This window comes from Drosophila santomea, chromosome 3L, assembly GCF_016746245.2.
Source record: "Drosophila santomea strain STO CAGO 1482 chromosome 3L, Prin_Dsan_1.1, whole genome shotgun sequence".
NCBI lineage: Eukaryota > Metazoa > Arthropoda > Insecta > Diptera > Drosophilidae > Drosophila > Drosophila santomea.
The window spans coordinates 1,042,770-1,064,666 of NC_053018.2; the positions used below are offsets into that span (position 1 = coordinate 1,042,770).

The 21,897-nt window shown below is 46.5% G+C and overlaps 4 protein-coding genes across 8 annotated transcripts in view; 2 read left to right on the forward strand and 2 right to left on the reverse strand.

Moving 5' to 3' along the window:
* Positions 1-11,936, reverse strand: part of LOC120450264 (kalirin) — a 39,741-nt gene extending 27,805 nt beyond the window's left edge. The window contains exons 1-6 of one of the 2 annotated variants that reach the window (XM_039633155.1): positions 11,781-11,935; positions 10,702-11,115; positions 5,914-6,457; positions 3,240-5,345; positions 1,300-3,180; positions 1,038-1,241 (exon numbers count right to left, since the gene is read on the reverse strand). In XM_039633155.1, coding sequence (XP_039489089.1) covers positions 1,038-1,241; positions 1,300-3,180; positions 3,240-5,345; positions 5,914-6,457; positions 10,702-10,880 — 4,914 coding nt within the window. In that variant the 5' untranslated portion in view covers positions 10,881-11,115; positions 11,781-11,935. Of the gene's footprint in view, positions 1-1,037; positions 1,242-1,299; positions 3,181-3,239; positions 5,346-5,913; positions 6,458-10,701; positions 11,116-11,780 lie in introns of both variants that reach the window. The other variant, XM_039633156.2, reaches the window with a different exon arrangement.
* Positions 11,937-12,235: 299 nt separating this feature from the next.
* Positions 12,236-13,482, forward strand: LOC120447602 (oxysterol-binding protein-related protein 11; the record flags this gene model as incomplete). Its single annotated transcript, XM_039629073.2, has 3 exons — positions 12,236-12,521; positions 12,635-13,031; positions 13,152-13,482. Coding segments are annotated over 3 exons (873 nt in total), but the record flags the coding sequence as incomplete, so codon positions are not given.
* A 1,960-nt stretch (positions 13,483-15,442) lies between these two features.
* LOC120449718 (protein bric-a-brac 1) overlaps positions 15,443-21,897 on the reverse strand; it is a 58,158-nt gene continuing 51,703 nt past the window's right edge. The window contains exons 2-4 of one of the 4 annotated variants that reach the window (XM_039632344.1): positions 17,569-17,626; positions 17,070-17,494; positions 15,443-16,324 (exon numbers count right to left, since the gene is read on the reverse strand). In XM_039632344.1, coding sequence (XP_039488278.1) covers positions 15,443-16,324; positions 17,070-17,494; positions 17,569-17,626 — 1,365 coding nt within the window. Of the gene's footprint in view, positions 16,343-17,069; positions 17,498-17,568; positions 17,627-21,897 lie in introns of all 4 variants that reach the window. The other 3 variants (XM_039632341.1, XM_039632343.1, XM_039632340.1) reach the window with 3 other exon arrangements.
* LOC120449721 (JNK-interacting protein 1) overlaps positions 17,605-21,897 on the forward strand; it is a 147,401-nt gene continuing 143,108 nt past the window's right edge. The window contains exon 1 of the mRNA XM_039632350.2: positions 17,605-17,697. The gene's annotated coding sequence lies outside the window, so the exon portion shown is untranslated. The remainder of the gene's footprint in view (positions 17,698-21,897) is intronic.

The following is a 21,897-nucleotide window of genomic DNA, read 5'->3' on the forward strand; positions in this document are numbered from 1 at the left end:
GTTTTCAGATGGGCGGGAATTTCGCTTCAGCTAATTATTTAAATTAATTCCGCTTTTTTAAGAGGACGTAAATCATATTTTTTACTTATCAGAATGAACATAAATACTTGCCTAAATATGCAAGAAAATCAAAATAAAAGTATAATCCGTACTTCAACAGATTGCAAATCTACCATCCTTGATATTATATTTTTAAAGATGTATCTTTGTAGATTTAATTCAATTCGATTCGGACTACCATATAGCAACCATAAAATATAATTAGGAAGATATAAACACCGACAGAAGTTTCAGAGTGATGGACGGATCCTGGAGCCGTATATAAGTGGCACAAAGCGAAGCCCTTAACCTCGCTAACCTCCTGCACATAAGACAAACGGTTATGTCGGTCGTAAAACCGCTCGAAATCTGCGCATCTTAGCTTTAGTGGCGAAATCTGGTGGGTTTGGCCTGAAATGCTGCCCGCTGACAGTTGAAAGACGCTCGCAGACAGAGCTAACTATAAAGAAGTGTCACATAAAATTTACATTAACCAAATGTAACGAAACAGCGCTAAAAGCAGTCATATATAATCCAGCACACACTCGACCTACAAGATACAGACGGCTGCTGGAAACTAGGAGCTGTCGACGAGCAGCGGTCTCGAACAGTTCCACGCACCAGCGAGGAAAATCTCATTAAGCCCTGCTATGAATTTTAAACATGTTGCAGCAGCCGAGCCAAACCGATCCCATCCGAGTCGTGGCGAGTGGGAAAACTAGTTCAGCTGGCCAATAGCAGTGGCATCCACGACTCTGGGATGGAGAGGCGCAGATGTCGGATGGGGATGAGGGTGCAAGCTGCTTCCATGTGAGGTAGGACTACGGGCAAAGTTATTTTGTGAGCTTTAAGCTTCCTAGAAAATAGGGGGAAACTCGCTGAGAAGAGCTGTGTGGCCACAATAATGGGAACACTCTGAATCGAACTTTTAGGTTTAACAATAACTTGCCACTTAAGCTAGTTGAACTAGTGAAATCAAACATTACTTGCGCACTCACCTTATTATCACTATCTGTGGTATTACCCGATCCGAAGCTAGCCAGAGAACAGCGATCATGATCATTTTCCGTGAGCTGTTCATCCAAGTCGCGCGAGGATCTCTGCGAGGAGCCCGAGTGTTTAGCTGGTGACTTGGGCAAGGTCAACGAGGTGCCCGAGAAGCAAGTCTCCTGCATGACTTCGCGCAGCTTCTTAACCCAGATCTGTAATCAGATAAAAATGTATTAGAACAAAGTACTAATGCATCGATGAGCAACTAACCTGCTTGGTTTCCAAGCTCGTGACCTTCAGCACGATCCTGCAATCTGAGAGCATGGGCGAACGACCCGTCCACACGGCAAACTTGGTCTCATCGCCTTCGATGTGCTCGGTGATGCCCATGTCGGTGGTCATGAGCTTGCTCTTAAACTGGTACTTGACTACGTTGGACTCCTTTACCTCCTTGGCAAACAGCAGATACAACTCGAATAGGAAGACTCGGCGCTCTCTGCCCTTGCGGATGATTTGCTTGGTGTCCCAGGCTTGGAAGGCATCCTGCAGCACAACCTCACCCAGTTTGTCTACGGAGACATCACAGTTTTCCAGCAGCGAAAGATGCATGGCATCGTTGGCCTTTTTGGGGACATTCAGCATCACCTCGAGACCTTCTTTGATTTCGCCGTGGCTCTCCTCGCAGCAGGAAAGGAGATCCTTAAGTAACAGCTGGTATTTGGTGATCCTCTGCACAGGTTTGATGAGATAGGCGGGCAGGGGGTGATCCACCTCCAGGCGCCGCTGTAGTTCCTCAAAGAAACTGCCGCCGTGCTGGACCAGCAAGTTATTCGATGTAGGCTTGTTCTTGCAGTAGTGCACATACATATCGAACTTGGAGGCCCAGGTCACAAAGCAATGGCCCACATCCTCAGGCATGGTTTCGTATTTCTCCAGCTCTCGCAGGAAAATCTTCTGATGGAAGTGGTGTATTTCCCTGATGTTGCCGAATATCACATCTTCCTGACCGATGAGGGCAGAAGGTACATTTTTTCCCACTCGGAATTCCTCAAGGAAACACTTGATGCAAGTGGCCAGATCATTAACATACGCCCTCTCTGTTTGCATAAGTTCAGCCATGATGAACTCTTTCCTCCTCGCTGACTTGCGCTTCTCCTCGTTTATCTCCTTGTTCTCCTTATTGCTGCTGTTTAGCTTAGCTTCCAGCGTGGGATCCGAGTGACGATCCCCAGAGGAGGAACTGATCGAACTGTTTCCATCGGAGCCCAGAAGTAACTGCTGCTGAGACATGCCCAAAGACTTCTCCAACTGCTCGCAGTAGCTGTCCATGCGGTTGCTGAAGTCCTTGTACCGCTGATCCACGGACGCCACCCATTGCTTGATATCGCTGGCATGGGCATGACCCTTCTCCACCAAACTATCAGCTAGTTGGATCAGAAGCTTAACCCTTTCGCGAGTTTCCTTTGCAGTGCTTCGGAATTCATTATGCTCTTTAAGCAACCCTTCCGTTTCTTCCTTGCTTATGCCCACCAGATTGGATCTAGAGGAGAGATACGCTTCTCCGGTGTTGTGAATCCATTCGATCGCCTGCTTGGCACTTCTCTCAAAGAGAACGAACTGCTGACACTGATCCAGCGATTTCTTGCGCAGTGTCCAGTAATCCAGAACTTGATTTTCCTGAGTCAATAGCTTATCCAGTTTGCTCTTCACGTGGCCCTCGCAGTTTCCTTTATACTGATAGCACTGCTGCGATCGGTTAGCGTACTTAAGAAAAGTCTCCGCTGTGCGACGCGCCAAAGTACAGGCCTTCAGGAAAGCCTCCTTCTGCTCCTGATGCTTGGATATCAACTGGACAATGGCTTGAGCTTTGTCGCTGCCTCCACCACCGTCACACCAGTCGTCCTCTCGTTTGTACTCCCGCTCCAAGCTGTCCAGGACCGAGCACACCTGCTCTGCTGTTTTGTAGAAGTTTATCGAGGCGGTCACCAGCTTGTGCCGCTCCTCCGCGTAGGTCACCAGCTGCTGCCACTTCTTCGTCACATCGTCGCTGATTTCATCGATGGATAGCGGGTCGTAATGGTTAGCATTGATGAGGGCGTCTGCTCGGTACTTAACCTGCACCGCCGATGTGTGCGTCTTTTCGATGGCAATCTGCAGGAAAGAAATATATTAAAAATCGTACAACTTTATTGAGTTTTATTTAGTGTAACCTGGAACTGCTCATGACCCTTGCGTAACTGCTCGGCCTCCTGCAAACTGTTGGGCGTAACGAAACTAGCCACCAGCATGGCTTCTCCATTGCGGATCCACGAGATAACCTGGTTGGCATCATTCTGGAATTGACATAGCTGCACCGCTTGCTCAAGCTTGGCCCGCTTAGCCTCGGACATTTCCTCCAGATCGATTTCCCGTTCACGCAAGAAGTCTAGCAGATATTCAATCCTAGCCTGAGCCGTGTGCGTGGCATCCGCCATGGAGATGAAGCCAGCGTTCTCAAAGAGCTGCAGCAGGTCCTGACCCTGCTGCACGACCTCATAGGTGGCGTTCTGTATTTCCGTCACCGATTCGTTGTGCATGCGAATAAGTTGCTCGGCCTTTTGGTAGTCCCTGGAGAGGTCGGCATGCTGGAGCTCTTCAGACCACATCTCCATTTGCACGGACAGCAATCTGGCATCCCGCTCAAAGTAGCGCAAACGCAGTATGAGATCGGCGCGAAACTTGCGGGCGGACCAGAGCTCCTCCAACTCCACTTTCTGTTTGTTCAACTTCTCCAGGGTAGCCTCCAGAGCGGCAATGGAGCCCGTATTGTCGGCATACTCCAGGGATCGCATTTCCTGCAGCAGAGCTTCACCCTGGGAGATGGTTGTAAGGCAGACATTGACGGAGCTCTCCTGCTGATCCCTCTGGTATTGCTGCAATATGCGCTCAATGCCCTCGAGGTTCTCCTGCGACAGACGCGTTTCATCCGTGCTCACGTCCGTTCGAAGTTTGTCTATCCAGGCGGTCACGTCCTTTTCATGGGTGTAGAATATTACAGCCATATCCAAGCGGCGTCTCCTTTGCTCCACTCTCTCCGCAAAACTGCCCACTTGAAGCTCCAATTCTCTGGCCACAGAGTATATCTCATTGGGATCGGCTTCGCCACTTCTGGCCAATTCATCCGCAGCTGCCAGGAGTTTTTGGGCGTTACTATAGGTGTTCTGTGCAACGTTCTCGAAGTTATCGTGCGAGGTCTGATACACGCGGGCTTTGTGGAAGTTTCTGCCTATACCCGTATTTTTCCTAAGGAAAACTTCGCCATGATTTTTCAGCCAATCCAAGACCTGCTTCACATCTTCTTGGAAGAGTCTGAGAGCTAGGGTCTGATGCAATCGTAGCCTTTCCTGATGCCATTTGGCCTCCAGGGTGCGATGGTGACTCAGGATCTGGTGAATCACAGCCAAAACATGACTGGCGCCTTCGCTGTAGTCCGCTGCTGGATTCTGTCTCTCGTACTTGTTAAAACTACCGCCGTTGCTATTCTTTCGGTGATCCGGGACACCAGGAGGCGGAGGTTGATTGCAGACCTGCACCAAGTGATCCAGCTGATAGAGCAGCTTCTTGCTCGTGGAGTGAACCTCGGTGTAAGCTTGGCACATAGCCTCGTACAGGGACTGATGAGTCCGGATGGCCGTTTCCAAGCTCTGGATATCCGAGGGTAGAGGCTGCGAGGCCTGGCATGCGGCTGCCCAGCTGGCCACGCTATTGCAGTACTGTTCTGCCTTGTGGTGGAAAAGAACACTCAGCTGCAGGACAGCTGTTCTCTCATCCAAGCCCGCTGCAAAGTCCTTCCAGGTGCGGTCCAAACGTTGAGCCAGCGTTTTGATGTGCTGGGCCGCATAATGCTGACTCTCGATCAGACGAGCTGCCACAGCCAAAATCCTATCGATATTCACGGATACATTCATGGATGCAACGGCGAACTTCTGGTGCTCATCCTGCAGAGACTTGGCCACTGAGTAGTTGTGTCCAATCTCCACATAGCTCATCTGGAACACATCGCGGTTGTGCAGGATCCAGTCGAACATCTTCTCGCAGTCCTGTTCGAACAGGCGCCACTGGAAGCACTGGTCCAGTTTCACCTTCTTGTGCTGCCACAGCATCAGCAGTTTCTCCTGACCAGTGTGGATGAGTTCGATCTGCCGCAGGGCTTTGTTCACGGCGGCGGACATGTCCGGGTTGCCGCCCACCGAACGAGATTGCTGCGAGGTCTGAGATTGCTGTCCGGCGGAGGAGGGGCCGGAGTCCATATCCGATCCGCCAGAATTTGAGGGGGCCTGTAAAAGAGGGGGCAATAATTATCAAAAAATTCACACAAAGAGATTTTAATAAATTACATGGATAAACATTCACTTGGGTGTCTTTTTTATGTAAAGTTAATCTTTTAAATATTTATGAACAGTTTTCAACAGGAAATGTAACACTTTTTCGATTGTTGTGCAATTAATGTTTGAATAATTCATTTGGATTGATTTTTTACGAGCTTTAATGAAATGGCACTTTGCATGTGAAATAAATAATACCACAAATGTAATAAATGTAAATTTCTTCTACTCAGATAACTGACAAAACAACCAATTTACATAAAAATAGACTGAAATGTTTTCGATGAATTTATTTTTTTTGGCATACAATCTGGCAAGTGAATGCTAGACAGAGGTTATTGACTTTTTCTGTTAAATATGTGAATGTTTATTACGCCCAAATGTATTCATTTAACATCTCGTAACACCTTTTATTTGTTTACTTGTTATATTTACGGAAGTTAAGCTAGACGTAAGCAACACACTTAAGGATTTAACACTCAATTCGATTGATGTGCGAATCCTTTACTCGAATGCTCACCTGACCGCCTGGCGGGGCCATCGCGTTGATCTTGGCCAGCAGCTTCTTGCCCTGCATGTCGAGATCCTCGATGGGCAGCTTGGTGATCTTCTTGCGCATCTCGTTGTGGTGATCGATGGCGTGCCTGGCCAGCGGCACGTCCTCGGCGAAGTCGTTGCGGTTGAGGTCCTCCTGCAGATCGTCGATCCGATCGGCCATGTCCCCGGCCTGCCAGAAGAAGTCCTCGATCGCCAGCCGGGCGTCCGTCCACTGCTGATGGTCGTACAGCTGCTGGCCCTCAAAGTCCCCAGTCAGCTGGTGGCTCTCGGCGATTTTGTTGAGGGACTCAATCGAGACCGTCGTCGTCTCGAACTTGTACTTGTGCGAGGAGATCGAGGCTCGCTGCTTCTGCCAGAAGTTGTCCGGCTTGATGATCACCACGTTGTGGATATTCGCGCTGAAGTGCTCCTGCAGCACCTTCAGTATCGTCTTCACGTTGGTCGAGCAGTTGCCATTGCCTCGCATGTCAATGATGACTGTGAATCCGAGGTTCTTGGCGGCGTCGCTGGAAATGGAAAATAAGCCAGGTGAAAGGTGTGTTCGGTTGGAGAGAGCGATCGAAAGAGAACTTGGCGATAGTGGCGATACACTGGGGAAAGTTACTACCTAGTTTGGGCAATATTACCTAACACTTGTACCTTATGCAGTAAACATTCTGTATTAAGTTATGATGGGTATATGTTGAACTTTGGAGTCATCTTCTTGGAGAAGCTTAGGTTTGTACTTGGTACTGCTTTTAGTCCACTATTAACTAGTGTTTTCTTCGAGTGTAGGCTCTTCCCAGAAGTACGTGAGTGAGAGTGTCGCGGATCCCTCATGGTTCGTTGCTCTGTTTACGTCGCTTGCATAAATTAAGACCGCACGGCTGCTTCTTTGGCCTGAGGTCGGTGGTTTCTATTGCTCTGACACCAATTTTAGCTAATAATTTCCTGCACACCTCGGCCAGCACCATGCGCCACCAAGAGGCCGCCCAGCGCTCTGATTTGCATTCCTTTTGAATTTTAATCGCTCCATTAACTATAAATATTTCTCTCATTGATGTGTGCGCTATGCGCAACTCCGCCCCCTTCGATTCCGCCTATAATTTCTATTATTCCCTCTGCTTTGCCGCTATTTCTTGGCCCGATTGTGGCCGGTTGTGAATCGTTCTAAGTTCCCGGTTTCAACCACGTTATCTTCTCGTGTTTATACGTATGTCGTGCGGTTGGACTTGGTGGGCATTTCTAGGGGTTTTGCCCCGAAGAACAATGCACCAGTGAAGAGGCGTCTCTACGAATGCATTTTAAGTTCGAGTGAGTTTGCCTCGAACACGAAACTCTTTGAGAACCCAAAATACCGGTGTTCCCAACGCTTGAGTCCCATAAAAGTTCTCTAACCCTCCCGCAACTTCTTCAACTTCTTATCGTGCAACATATCTAGAAATTTGGTGTATTTTTCCGGAGGGGCATGGGCAACTTTTTGATGACTAATAAAACGCTCGAAAGGGGCTATTAAAAATCGAAATTTAAGCCCAGACAAAGGGGACAGGAGGAAAGTGTCGCCCGCATTTCAAAGTCGACCAAAAGAAACCAAACACAAAGTCCAATCAAAAATCGTTTATTTAACCCATAAATACGAGGTTTTTTTTTCCAGGGAGCGGGGACATCGAAATATCCCCCCCAAAAAGGAAGTTGAGGGAATGTACGTGTCTCAAATGTTGAGAACTGAGAACTGAGAACTCCCCCGATTCACTCGATTCACGGAATTTGCATTGACGACAGCAGTAAGCAGCAAGAAGACGCCCTGACTTCAGTTGCCAATTTGGCCGAGTCTCGGAACAGAGAGACAAAGGAACAAGCAGGCGCAGAAATAAACAAAAAGTGTTTCACGCCAGAGCAAATAAACAAAAACCAACGCGAAACATAAACGAAGGCAAGCAAAACAAAAGCGGAAATTAAGTGATTGGAATCGACGCTGGGAGTACCCTGGCAAAGTAAAGATAGAAGTTATTTCTTAAAGTCGCAGAAACATTTCAAAACGGCTGAACCTAAACATCTTGGGCATAGTTTCTTATAAACCCTTGGTCAGTAGTGGATCTACCCCAAGGAAGGGTGTGGGTAGAGTCCAAACCAAGTCAGCAGAAGCAGCCGGGAGGAGGGAGAGGAGAGGAGAAGTGAGCAGACAAAGCGCACAGTGGGCAGACTGCCAGAACGGACCGCAAATGCCGTGGATGGCGGCGATGAGATAAGGGAACCCCACTACCATTTCGTTTATTTGGAGCATTGAGTATGGAACATGGACTACGACGTCGATTTGCTTATCGGGCAAACCTGAAGTGTCTGCCCCGGCTCCATTACTGGTGTTCCTCCTCGTTTTCCGGGCGGGGGATCCGCTGAAATGTGGGACACCGATAGCACAATGCTTTGCTTGTTAGCCGGCTGATAGCTGATAACAGTGGGATCCCAAGTGGGATGATGCGGCGTGGGAACTCGGCTCGCAGTGATTCACGGCTGGCGAAAACTTGTTAGCGCCTCAATTGAGCTGCAACATCTCCAATCTGGCCATGATTGCGCCAATGAGCATGACTAAATAAGCGAGGAACGTGTGGTGTGTGTTTCTCCCTTTCTCAAAACGTGTGTTTCTCCCTTTCTCAAAACGTGTGTTTCTCCCCACTTCTCAATGATTGGGGAATGTCAGATTTCCTACTCGGCGGCAGATACAATTTCTACTTCTCATCAGATACTCTTGGCGTGTGTCGCAATCTCGGGTCGCCATCACCATCATCTTCAGCTCGAGGGTCTGATTATCATTTCGAGTCTCTTTTGCCGCTGGCAGCCATCTCGATGGCCGTTTCTGGGGATTCTCTAGTCTGGGGTTAAAGTGTATTAGCTGGTTGATTAATTTGGCTCGAGGGATGGTACTTTAAACAGATATTCTCCTTAAGCTTTGTAGCTCAAACTATTGTTCAAGTTTAATCCCATTAAGCAAACAATGGATTCAGACCAACACTTTTATTTTAACTACACAGAGTGCGCTATTAGTCTCTGCATTTCAGTGTTATCGAGGCAGCACTGTTCGTCCAAATTACCCTTTCTTTTCTTTCCTCTCGTTTTATGGCTCATTTCGGTTTTTGTTGTGGTTTTTTTTAGTGTTTGGGGCAGCAGCAAAAAATATTCGCATTCTTCGAGCTCGCGTCTTGAAGACTTTGGAAGCCGGTCCCCGGTTTTGTCCATATGTACATGCATATGTATGTATGCGTTTGTATCTGTGTGCTCTTCTGCTGTTTCTTCTCGGTTCTCGCTGCTTTCTTCGCCGCACAGATTTATGCAACTCTTGTTGCTGCTACTTTTTATTGGAGAACGTTTACGTTTATGACTTTTTTAGCCCGACCTCAGCTCGGTGCCACCCATTTTGACCCGCGCTCCCGGCGATTCAATGTCAACAGCAGCCAGCTGAGAAAGAGACGGGCATACGCGGTGCGAAAGAGAGGGCGAGCCGAGAACAATGTGCGTGCTGTTCTTGCAATCGTCGAACGATGATGATTCATGAAAATGCGACTGCAGGCGGACGACTGCGACTGCGACGACTATAACAGGAAAATCAAGTGGAATGTGGCACTGCAGCTGCAGCAGCTGCTTCCCCCGCCCCTCCCTCAACCACCCCTGCATCCTCCCCCTATTCAGAATATATATACGATATATAGAGGTGCGGGTGAGGCGACGACGTCGCGACTCTACCGAAATTGCAAACGAAGCGCAGCCAGCGATGTCGCGCCGTCAGCTGACACAATGGGTTGCCATTGTACTGGTACAGTGGGCCCCAGCAACGTGAAACCGCAGCTGCGAGGGTCATGTTCAAGCTTTAAGCAAGTTCTAACTGAAACTGGAATCCTACCTACACCGAATTCATGAAGCTACAACTACTTATTCAAGTTAGTATGACTAGTTGTTGTTTGATAACGAGAGCTGCCTGTACTGTAAATACAAAATGCAGGAGGCCAGAGAAGTGTGGACTTGTGCCGCCAAAGGCAACATTGCAGTATAAATATCTAAGAACTAGACGTTTTCAATTCGTCTAAATTGTAACTAAAGCTGGCAGCCATGCAATGCGCCTAAAGCATCCACTTTAAGTGCACTTAACTGAGTTGGAAAACTACAAATTGATCAAATACAAAATATATCTATATATGTGTCAGCTGAGGAATGTAAATTTTAATTAGGTGCACGATGATTTGGGTGAGTCATTATGAGTTCCAAGAATTTTCTGTACTTTATTTGGAGCTCGTAAATCAAAATGTACATAAAAAAGAAAATTCCTACGCTACAAATTGTGCTTGTTTGTGATGAAATCGGGAAACGTCACATATTACAGTGTAAAAGATGTGAAAATCTCCTTACTTTTTACTTAATAAATTTAATTATGCTGCAGTCTGCTTAGTGTAATCACAGTATTGCAGTTTTTAACTCCTATCACGGCTTGTGCTTATCAACCATAAGTAAACGTAATAAAGTGAACACATATATTAATAATTGACTGCACTTCCCCCTTTTATCGGTAATTATTTATAACTATTGCGCATACATATCTTAGTTTTCTGTATGTTAAGACCACAAGGAATGGTTATCATCACATTCCTGATAAAAGAGCAGTAGAACATATTCATATTTGAACTTCTACATGGTGTGACCACCTTTGACCAGGTCCAATTAGGAGCCAAAAGAACCCTTCAAATACACTAATCTGATGTGGTGATAGTAACTAAATTCTCACCTGGGAATGCTGATCAGGTAGCTGAGGAGTCGCCGCAGATCCTCCGGCTTTAGGCGATCGCGACGGGGCGTGGCCGGGAAGCAGAGCAGCGGTCCGCCACGCCGGTCCCGTCCGCCCGTGAGGAAGACGACCCGTTCCTGCAGGAGGGTCAGGAGGTCCCTGGCCCGCTGGCCGTCCATTTCAGCGGGGCGAGGGTTAATGCGGCCGGGGGTTAATCACTGGAGGGGGGGTTCAACTGGGAAGCAGGGTCTCCGCCCGCTTTTTAATCCGACGATGGGCACTGCAGCATAACGAATTCCAGCCTCGAATTTCACTTGTTTTAGCTCTGTTATTATTAGTTATTATTATGAGCCGCTGCTTTTGCTCATTGATTTTCGCGAATTTCTCGCTGGCATTTTCATGGTCACTCTTTTGCTGTTGTGTTTGTTGCGGTTTTTCGTGTGTTTGCCCGTGTGTGTGTGTGTGGGTGGGTGAAAAATGTGTGGGAAAGCAGAGATGCGGATTAGTAATGGGTATTTCTCTTGGTTTTCTAAATACTGCACATAATTTGCACACAATTTGTGTAGTTCTCCTATTTTTAGATGGAGGGAGTGGAGTTTTTTCTTCAGTCACCCTCGCATTTTCATGCGAGTGGGAGTAAGAGGGAGATACAAACAGACAGGCACACACACACACCAGCGCACGGGGGTGCATGTGTGGTATGTACACACAGTACACATATGTACTCCCGTTAAATGTCATAAATCACACGCAGCATAAAAACATGAAATAAAACTCGCGCAGGCACACAGTTATAAACATTATTTGGAAAATGGACACTCAAACATTCGCTACAGCGAACAACGGGCGAAAATCCGCTATGTTTTAATTGCCTCAATTTGAACACAAACTCCAGATGTATATATAGCCTGTATATATGTATATGCTATGTATATCTGTATCATCACATCATCCGCAAGCAGTTCTCTTGCGTCTTGGCTCTTCTTCTTGCCACTGCTTGTGCCACCAAATTGATTTTTTTCACTCGCTCTGCTTTTGTTTGCCACTCGCTTTCCCCCTGGGAAAATCACCCAAATTACCGTTGCACGCAGTTCGCGAATAGCCGCGCGCTAAGCTATATTTTTCATTTTTCAAGAAACCGCGATTTTCCGAACGGGCGCTCTGTGTTTTGTTTAAACAAATTGGATTTTGCGAAATGCCTAGTGTTACCAGAGGCCGAAACGGCTGTAAAACTACAGTTCCAGTATTTTTTAATCGTCCACACCAATTGCGTACCTCGATAACTCGCAACAATCGATACTTATCACATTTAAAAATTCCTGCCTGAAGAGTTTTTGATATCTCAAAAATATGCCAACACTATTGTGCGCTGGAGAATTAACTGAGTTATAAAATCTATCATTAACCATATATGGCGTTTTTAAAGTGTTTAATGCAACTTTTTAGCTGCGGTATGCTTCAGGAAAATAGACGTAAAAATACCAACGATAGCAGAAATCGATTGTACTATCGTCTGCTGGCATAAGCTGGCTGATACATCACCACACTGTTAACTGTCTGTTTTTCATTAAGTTCAGTTTCTGCCGAGTTTTACCAAATAAAACCAAATAAATATATATCTGCAAACATTTTACGCAAAATCAAGAACTCGCTTCGCCAGCGCAAGAAGAAGAACCGCCCACGGCAGGCCACGCCCCCAGTGCGCGCCGATCCCAAAGACACCGCCGCCAAAATGGAGACCAACTTGAACAGGATCATTCGTGAATCGGCCAAACTGAAACTCTGCGGGCAGCTCAGCAAATACACCAATGTGATGAAGGGTGAGCACCTATCTCTAGCACACCGATGCCCAGCTCAGTAGAAAACCCACCCATCACTCTGTCCCAAAGAATCCCATAGAACCACTTCCCTAATCGCAGCTTCCACTTTGCAGGGTGGCAGTACCGCTGGTTCACGGTGGACGCAAAGACAGGATCGCTGAGTTACTACCTGTGCGACTCCTCGACGGTGGGCGACGACATCGCGCCCTCGCCCCACGTCCTGGCCAGTGCTCCAAGGGGCCAGGTGCAGCTGGCCGGCGCAGTGGTGTACCCGAGTGACGAGGACTCCAGGACGTTCGCCATTGCCTGTGCCTCCGGCGATACGGTGAAGCTAAGGGCCAACGATGCGAGGGCCAGGCAGGAGTGGGTGGACGGCTTGCGTGCGGTGGTCGAGAGCCACATGAAGGCGATGGACATAAGCAACTCGTCGCCGCTGCCTCCGCGCGAATTGCTCGCCGCCTCCGATGCCATGGTTTCAGCTCGCCAAGCACTGTTTCTCACGGAACAATGGTAACTGCACACTAACTCGTAGTTAAAGTGGTATTTCAAGTAGAATATAGCAGTTCCTCCTGCAAACTAGGGTTATAAATATATCTTGTGCTTAAACTAATGTTCCCCAATCCTTTGCAGCAACGCTTCTCTGGCCAGGGCCATCGAGAGCATCGACTGCGCTTCCTTCTCGCCCACGGATCCCGATCTTCTTCTGCTCAAGGCGATCTCCACGGCCAGCACCCAGTGCCTGCACCAGTGTTTGGGATTGCTACAACGCCACCAGGAAATCAATCAGCCAGTGGCAGAGGCCGTGCCTCTTGTGCTCTGAGAGATGCAAGGCGCAAGGATTGTTTCCAGTTTCCACTAAGATATACCCAATAAACACTAAGCCAAACCGCAATTCCAATCAAGATTCAAGACAAGCAAGAAATGCAAGAAAATCAAGAAAATCAAGAAAAGCAAGAAGCAATGAGAAGACTTTCAGGTTGGGTTACTTTTCAATGTTTTTATAAAATACTTTTGTTCGTTTCGGTTTTCCATTTTTAGGTTTTTTGTTTTCTTGGATTAATAAGAACATTCATTTCGACATTTAAAGTTAATTTGAACATAAAGTTTGCACTAAAGTTTATAGAAAATGTTGAGTTTTGGACGTGGACTTGGACGCTGATCCAGATCGTACAAAGATACACAATATCCAGTAGATTTTAGCCGCTAACTCTTGCCATTGTTTATATTACATCCTATTCCGAAAGTAATTCGTTAAGTTTCGATACGTGTGGAACATCAAAGTCTATTGGGGGACCGGGATTACATAGATACTTATATATCGTGTGTTTATATACGGGCTATGGCTATGGTAGATGTTCTTGCGTATGCAAAAATAGTTGTGTTTAGTGTTTATCATTATCGTAATTAACTCTCGTCCGATTAATCAATTGTGTGCTTGCCAAACCAAACGCTGCCGAAAGTACGCCTAAAGGGGTAAAACCAAAAGATATACATATACGAGTACGTTTCTCTCGATACTCAATCCTATCATAATGTCGCCAGACTTGCCAAATAAACCCTCGAGTCCTGCTGCGAGTCCTGGGCCTCGCTCTTGGCCGGGTCAGAAGTGGAGCAGAGTCCAAATTAAGGCTAGAAAAGGCACTTTAGAAGGGGATCTAGTGGGTAGTTGTGGGGTTAATTCTGGGGCTTACGTCGGGTTTCCAATAATGTCAAATCAGAGGCCTCAAGTTCGGCGGGATCGCAGCAGAGCTCGGTATAAAAAATGTTGCTTCTAAATTTTGTCTAAAAATTTCGCTTGTGTAAATACGTTAAAAAAGTTCACGTGTTTTGTTTGTTTGCTTTTTACAAATTTTGTTTGCGGTGTGTTCATCGCTGAATTTAATTCCGAAAGGCATTTTTTGTGAATTTCTTGTTTTTATGTTAAGCCTAAACATTAAATTTAGTTGATTCCATTTGCGTTTGAAGCCACATGCTTCGGTTTCCATTTTTAGATAATTTTGTACATTTTCTTTCTCGCTTCTCGTAAATTAAAGACTAAACAAAATTCGGGCACACAATTACCAAGTTAAATCCGCCTAAACTCTTTTGATTTACTTCACTTCACATTGCATTAATATTAAATTAATATTGCTGGGGTTTGGATCCTGCTTCTGTTTCGTTTGAAACACAATTGAAAGTTCGTTATCTGTTTCGGATGGTTTGTGGAATGTTCCGGGTTTTCTACTTCCACCTCCGCTGTAGCTTACAACTAAAGAGATCGGTCGCTATTTAGTTAGTTAGACTGATGGACTATAACATAATAATACTTTTAATTTTGATTCAGTAAGTACGCTAGGAATAGAAACTAGGTGGCGAAGATCGCGTGGAGGAAACTAGAGTAAAACCGGCACATGCTAGCCTATACCTTGGTTAACTCGCTTGCAATGTACAATTTGATGTGATGAACTAAACATGGTTAAAGCTTATTTGTAAATTCGATTGAATATCAAGTTTAGGAATTGCTCGAACACAATTGCAAAACACAATGATCGGAGGAAACCTTTGAAACGTATATATCGTTTACTCTAGTTTATTTACACATAGTTATAGGGCTTACTTGTAATGTGATATATATGATATCATGTAATTTAAGAAACTCGTGTACAATATTTGGTTGTAATGCCTAATGCGGTTTCCTCGGGCTAAATTGAATCAATTTATTCTATGGACAGTGTCTAAAATGAATCACGGAATGCAGCTTACAGATTCCACGTATACTTTGTTACAAAATGTTCAAAATAATAAACAATCTAAATTGATTTAATTAACCAAGGCGTAGGCTCACACAAGCCGAGTAAAGCTGCCGAAGCTTCTGATTTGAGTTCACTCATTATCATTTCTTAACATTCACTTATTATTTCCTTCATTTCACTTTCCCCTCTTCACTCGCTAGTGGTGGTGATGGGCTCCACTTTGATGCCGCCACTGCTCGAGGAACTGGGTGCATCAGCGCCTGCGGCTGCGGAAGCTGCTCCCGCCGATCTTTCTGGAGGAGCCGATGCTGCGGCCGCCGAGGATGAGGAAGAGGAAACACTGGCCCCCACCAGCTCGGCCAGATCCTCGGCGAAGAGGCGGCTGGGCGAGAACTCGCGCTTGTAGCTGGCCATGTCCAGGCCCAGATCGCCGAGAGGGGAGTGCAGCCGAGGTGTTTCGCTGCGCAAGGGGCTGCTCTTGGCCTTGGGCGGATGGTGCTGGCCCATTGAGGAGGAGGCTGAGGAACTGGAGCTGGCACCGAAACCGGACTTGTGGCCCACCTGATGGCCGCCCTGATGGTGCTGCTGCTGCTGCTGCTGCTGATGGTGGTGCAAGTGGGCCTGTTGCTGTTGCAGGTGCAGCTGCTGCATGTGGTGGTGCGCAGCCTGTTGCTGTTGCTGGTGGTGCAGAGCGGCGGCCATGCTGGGCGGCAGATTCGGCAGGAGCCCCGCTGGTCCACAGGGCGAGGGCGCGTGCCTGGGCCCGGAGCCACTGCTCACTGCCGGCGATATGCTGGCCCTGCCTCCCCCTGCGCCGGGCACGCTGCCCACTCCACCGCCCACTCCCGGATGCGGCGGCAGATTGAATAAGCCGGGCGGAACCGCTGCCATTTGCATCTGCTGGCGGATGTTGTGCGCCACGGCGGCCACCGCGGCGGCCGTTTCCTGCGACATGTGCTGGTCTCCGGCTACGCCAACTCCGGTCTGCGGTCCACTGCCATTGGGACAGGCCATGGAGCTGGGCGTCCCTGCCAAGGCGCCACTTGCTCCGGGATAGCTGAGAGGGAGGTCCTGCAAGGGAAACGCGGGCTAACCCGAGAGCAGTTAGTTCGGTTCAAGAAATCCCCCGAATGCAGTATATTTCGCCAGGCTTCATTGCTTTAAGTAATCAAGAAAACCCATGGGTAATTCAAAAATAACTCAATGTAAGTTCAATTCTTAGTGAATTTTTTTTGCCAATAACCCCTTTTTTGATATTTTGCGACTATAAATATCAGTATTTTGATCAGAACATTCGAAATATTGGTCCGAATATGGAATGGCATACCTCGTTGAGCTCGTAATTAAATTTTCTATTAAACTGTGTTTTCAAAAAAAAAAAAATATTATTTTCACTTTTCTTACAATTTTTGATGATGATTTTTTGCCAATAATAACTTTAACGAATACTAATCAATACTAATGGGCATCTAAGCTATCCGAGTCACTAAGACTTACTTACTCGTCATACTGATTTGAATTAGTTATTATTTTGAACTGAAACTATGGTAATTCATGTTGAGAGTATATAAACTGAATACTTTATAATAACTATTCCTATTTTAAAAGAGATTTCAAGCGAAAAAAGAAAGTCTCGTAATGAAAAAGAACGCCAATTCCCTGGAGCTGAAACATCGTCAGATTTTAATTTCTAAAGAAAATGTTATTACTCTACAAATAATGGACTTTGTAGGCCTATTAATTTTAATTTTTTTAATTTTAAATGTAATTGTTTCCAGCAATGGTTCAAGCGAATTATACTGCAGTAATTACCTACCGAATGTCGACCGTAGGGTGGCATGTGGGCGGCCAGGCTTTCGTCCTTGATGTCCTTGGTGTCTCGAAAGACCACCGTCTTGATGACGCCCTTAATGTGCTCATCGGGCCAGATGCCCAGAAGGATTCTCTGCGGCCTGCCACGCCCCTTGGGCCGCAAGTCCGGGCCGCCGTCGATGGAGGGCCCCAGCATATTGTGCACCCGGTTGGCATAGAGCACGAATGTGGGATACGGGATGTCGTACTTGCGGGCGGCCTGCGACAGGGAGAGGCCCTCCTTCAGCACACTGAAAATGGCCTCCGCCATGGTCTCGGGTCGCCAGGACTTCAGCGGGCCTCGCTCCCGGAAGCGCATGTGGTGCATCAGGTTCTGGTTGGTGTTCCAGCACTTCTGCCACATGGACTGCAGCTGGTACTGGTAGCTGTCTGCTGAAAGATCAAGAGTGGAGAAGCCGACGATCAGATGGTTTCCAGCAACCCGACTGGTTAGCTTTACGAACCTGCCAGCGTCGATCCGGTGGCGCCCATCCAGGCGTGCGAGTTCTCCATCATTTTGGCCTGCGAATGCGGAAAAGTGAATTCAAGTATCAGCAAAGTGAGGAACAAGAAGAAAGAGCTTAGATGGCTGGGTAAGTGGTGCTTCAATTAATTGTGTGACTCGCTTTGGTTAGCGCTCGATGCGCCGTCTCCTCTTGTCTTGTCTTGTATCCGGAATCCGGATCCCGCCCAGCTTATGTCGTTTGATTGACATGCAAAAGCGACCTATATTCGTTTAATTTCATTTTTGTACTTCGCTGTCTAAGTGTATTATGGGCTTATTGTTTCTGTGGTCGTTTTCGCGACGTAGTGTGCAGATATTAGATACCAGTTTTATGCATTAACCATATAAGGAAAGAAAACTTTGGATAAATAACCTCCAGGGATTTGAAACTATCTCATTGCATTTAAAATGTTTTAAAGCATACTTTGGGGCACTTTTTTCTGTCTTTCTATCTTATAACTGAACGAACAGTATCTAATGCTTCCAAAAACAAGTCTTTGGTTAATGCGTTCTCTAACAAGTATCTTATTGGTGCAATGAGTACTTTCCGCTCAAACTACGTTGACTTTTTTGCACTGCTGTTCTAATTCGCATTGCAACATGGAGGATACATTTAACTGGCTGACTGAACCTTCGAGTGGAGACTCGGTTGTCGTTGCTGCGGTTGTCTGTTTGCCGACTGTCGAGTGGCTAGCATCGAATTCACTAATTGCATAACAAAGTAACATTTGCATATTGTTCTACATATGTTAGTGGCTGTGTTCGGATTTGGATTCGTATTCGTATTCGTATACGGATCCACCTTGTCGATAACTTCATTACAAAAATTCTCCTGCCCGTGGAGTGTGGAAAAAAATACAACAGACTGAAGTGGTACTGGCTCAGGTGGGCACTTGTGCCCATTTAGCGTTAAGTATTACTTGTAACTTTTTGCCATGTGACTGACTGAGAGTGCTCCTATCCACCTTGTCCTTTACCGCCGCTTTTCCTCGGGGCCAGACAATGTGGCGATGTTCTCAGAAATCGTTGCTGGTTTTATGGGCCCAGGACATGCAATGGATGGATGGATGGATGGATTTACTTTTCGGCTCATTACGCCGCAAATTATATATTATTCACAAGTTTTTCTCGTTCGCCAGGCAAAATTGCTTTATTTGGGCAGGGTGACTAATCCAGTAGACCCATAACGTCACTATTAATTCGGAAACAGCAGCACTCTGCATTTGCATGCATCTAACAAGAACAGCCAAATGTTTATAGCAAAAATATATTTAAGAGCTTTTTCTAGGCCTTTAACTATACGCCTTTGCCTGGTTAGAGTTAATTTCGCCCACTGATTATGAGGCAGGTTGCTAAATACTAGCGACTATTGAAGGTAATCACACTAATGCCCCAATCTGTCTCGAAGCGCGGACGACAGATGGCGCTGCTGTGCGTCTGTGTGAGTATGTGCCTAAGTGTGTGTGTGTGCTGGTACCCAGCTGCAGTTGCCTTCAATAATACGCCACGCCAAATGCCAAATAATTTATTTATTATATGTGCAGCTGACCAAAGCTGACTGGACCCCAAACACACACTCACATACACACACACGAACATATCGGCGGAGGTATATATGTATATCCAGAGTCCTGAGTGAGATTTCATTACAACTCATTTGACAGTCTTGGTGCACTCGACGCTGCCAAAATGTCATAGCTGAGTGGCATGCATCGAAAGGGGCTGCGGGGGGGCTGGCGCAGGAGTTGGCCACCACCCACCTGCCACCCTCCTTGCACCACCTCCCTTCCTCCCCAGAACCCCCCGATCCCATATCCAGCGGATTAGCGGATACGCATCGCGCACTGCCCCTACGCCACAGTGGACCCTACTGTTGTTAAACCTGTGTAGCTCACTGTTGTCAGGACACAAAAGTAAGGATATCGATATGATTTATGAATAACACTTTATTTCGGTTATGAGTAACAATGCGCAGAAAATAATTCAAGTAACTCGTTATAGTGTCCAATTTGTGGGTCAAAATGATATATATCTTTAGTATTATAACTTATTATTAGTATATATAACTTATCCTGCAGTTTTCCCCTATCGAATTTTCACTGTACCTCATTTGTGAGCCTCAACACGAAATTAAGCGAAATGAAGTTGACCACGCTTCGATTTTGGCATCAAAGCGACCGTTACCGCTTGCTGCTTGACCCAACGCCCCCTATGCCATGGCACCTCCTCCTCTTTCTCCTCCTCCTCCTCTCCCACCTCCACCACCGCCCCTGCCACGCCCCCTGCTTTGGCTGCTGCACTTGCTGCATGCATTGTTAATACAATTCGAGTCCAACGTCAATAACCAAGTGCCACGAATGGACCATTAGTTGAGTTGCGTGGAGTTGAGTTTCGCTTCGCCTGATGCGGGCCCGTCTATATGTCCATTTGTCCTTATGTCTATATGGAATATCTGAACACCGCAGAGTTGTGCCCCCCACCCACGCAGTGCATGCATCTGCATTTATGTATTCTATATATAATTATGCGGCTTAGCGGTGGCTTTGCCTTGGCGGATTCCTCAATTCGGGCCCGAAATCCACGGAACTCAACTGCATTTGACGGCCCCGACAGGCAGCGAATTTAATCAATAGCACAAGTGGTTTCTTAAAGTTCTGATTAATATTCCCGATCATACTGGCAGACCTCCATGTTAAACTAGGTATTTATGAATGAATAATTCGGGGCAGACCTAAATATAAAGAATCAATTTGGATTGAGAATGTAAAAACTTTTGGGGTGATTGCTTTGCTTTCTAATTCCTAAAATTTCGGCATTAGGGAAACCGATAAATGTATAGATTATAAAAAAATCTTCAATCAAAACACGCTAGAAATTCCAGAGGACCTTAAGACATATTTTGAGGTAAGCCAGGAATGCATTGTGGGGTTGATTTAGATTGAAGACTGATCAAAGCTGTTAAGAAGCCGCCTCCTTCCCATCGATCCCCCTTTTTTGGGGGCTGGCTTTCCGGGTCGTTCGAAATTCGATTATCTGAAAACGCTGGGGCGTTCGCATCTTCCGCCATTTTCTGTCTGGAAACGCCCCATGTCACAAAACCGGGAAGAAGGCGTTCCGTGCGACACCGAAACCTTTTTTTCGTAAGTCAACCTCGGTCTTTTTGAGGCAGGCTTCCAAACTGAGCCCTCTGTCAGATTTGTGGTCTCTAGTCAGGCGTTAAGACCGCATCAATTGGGCGTGAAGGAGAAGTAACCCATGCCATCCCATCCCCTCCCATCCAAGGATTCCTTACCTCAACCCCGGAAAACGTCCGAGTCAAGCGGCACTTGTGTGCCTCTTCTGAGGTTTTGGTGGCGGGGTGGCTGCCACAATTTCTGATTCGCTTAAGCGAGAAGCCTCAGACGCCTCACAGGCCTCAGTTGTCGTGGCAATGCAATTTAGCCAAATTCGCAGCAGGAAACGCCAGCGGAAAGGCTCGGGCAACAAATTCTCTAATGTCTGATGTGCCTAGAGTGTTGTGAAAAATAAAAGGTTGTACATTCAAAACTTGGCAGAAAAATATAATATTCATATTCTTGCTGAAGATAAATTGTTGCTGCCTAGAACCAGTAAATAGTTATTAGGTATTTTAAATGGATGTCCATCATGCCATGTGTTACAAACGCATCTTCAAAACGATATACCCCCGTGTTTACTGAGTCTCGCTGGTAAGAGAATCGAGCTCGTTGGGGAGGAAACGCCTCACACTCATCCTCTAACTGGACAGATTTGCCGTGAATCACCCCCACTTATTTTTTCAAGGAATTCCCAATCTTTTGACGCTCAGGAAATTGTCAAGTGCCGCCCAAAGTGTGTGGCTGCGATTGTGTGCGGGTGTGATTGGGTTCATGTTCGTGTAAAACCGAAAATTAATTAGCGTGAAAAGCATTATTGAAAGCCAACTCAAATAGGCTGTTAGCCAGCAAATGGGCGTGGGGGTAAAACTTGCATTAGTTTTTCGTTCTAAAACCAAAGTCGGGCTCATTTCCTAGGCTTTTCCTTGCAAGCAGGAAGAAGGAGCACATGTGGTTTAATTTGATTTAGTCGCAAAACTTGCAGCCAATACTCGACTTCATTAAAATTCTGCAGCAACTGAATCAAAATCAACTTGGGCCTCGTAGTTTTTGGCGCGCACTTTGCTACTTGAAACATCAATTACATCGCGGGGGTTGTGGGTGTTCCCATTTATAGGAATATATTTCCTATATCCTCTTGGCGGCTCCACTTCTTCCCCATCCAGCCTGGCGAT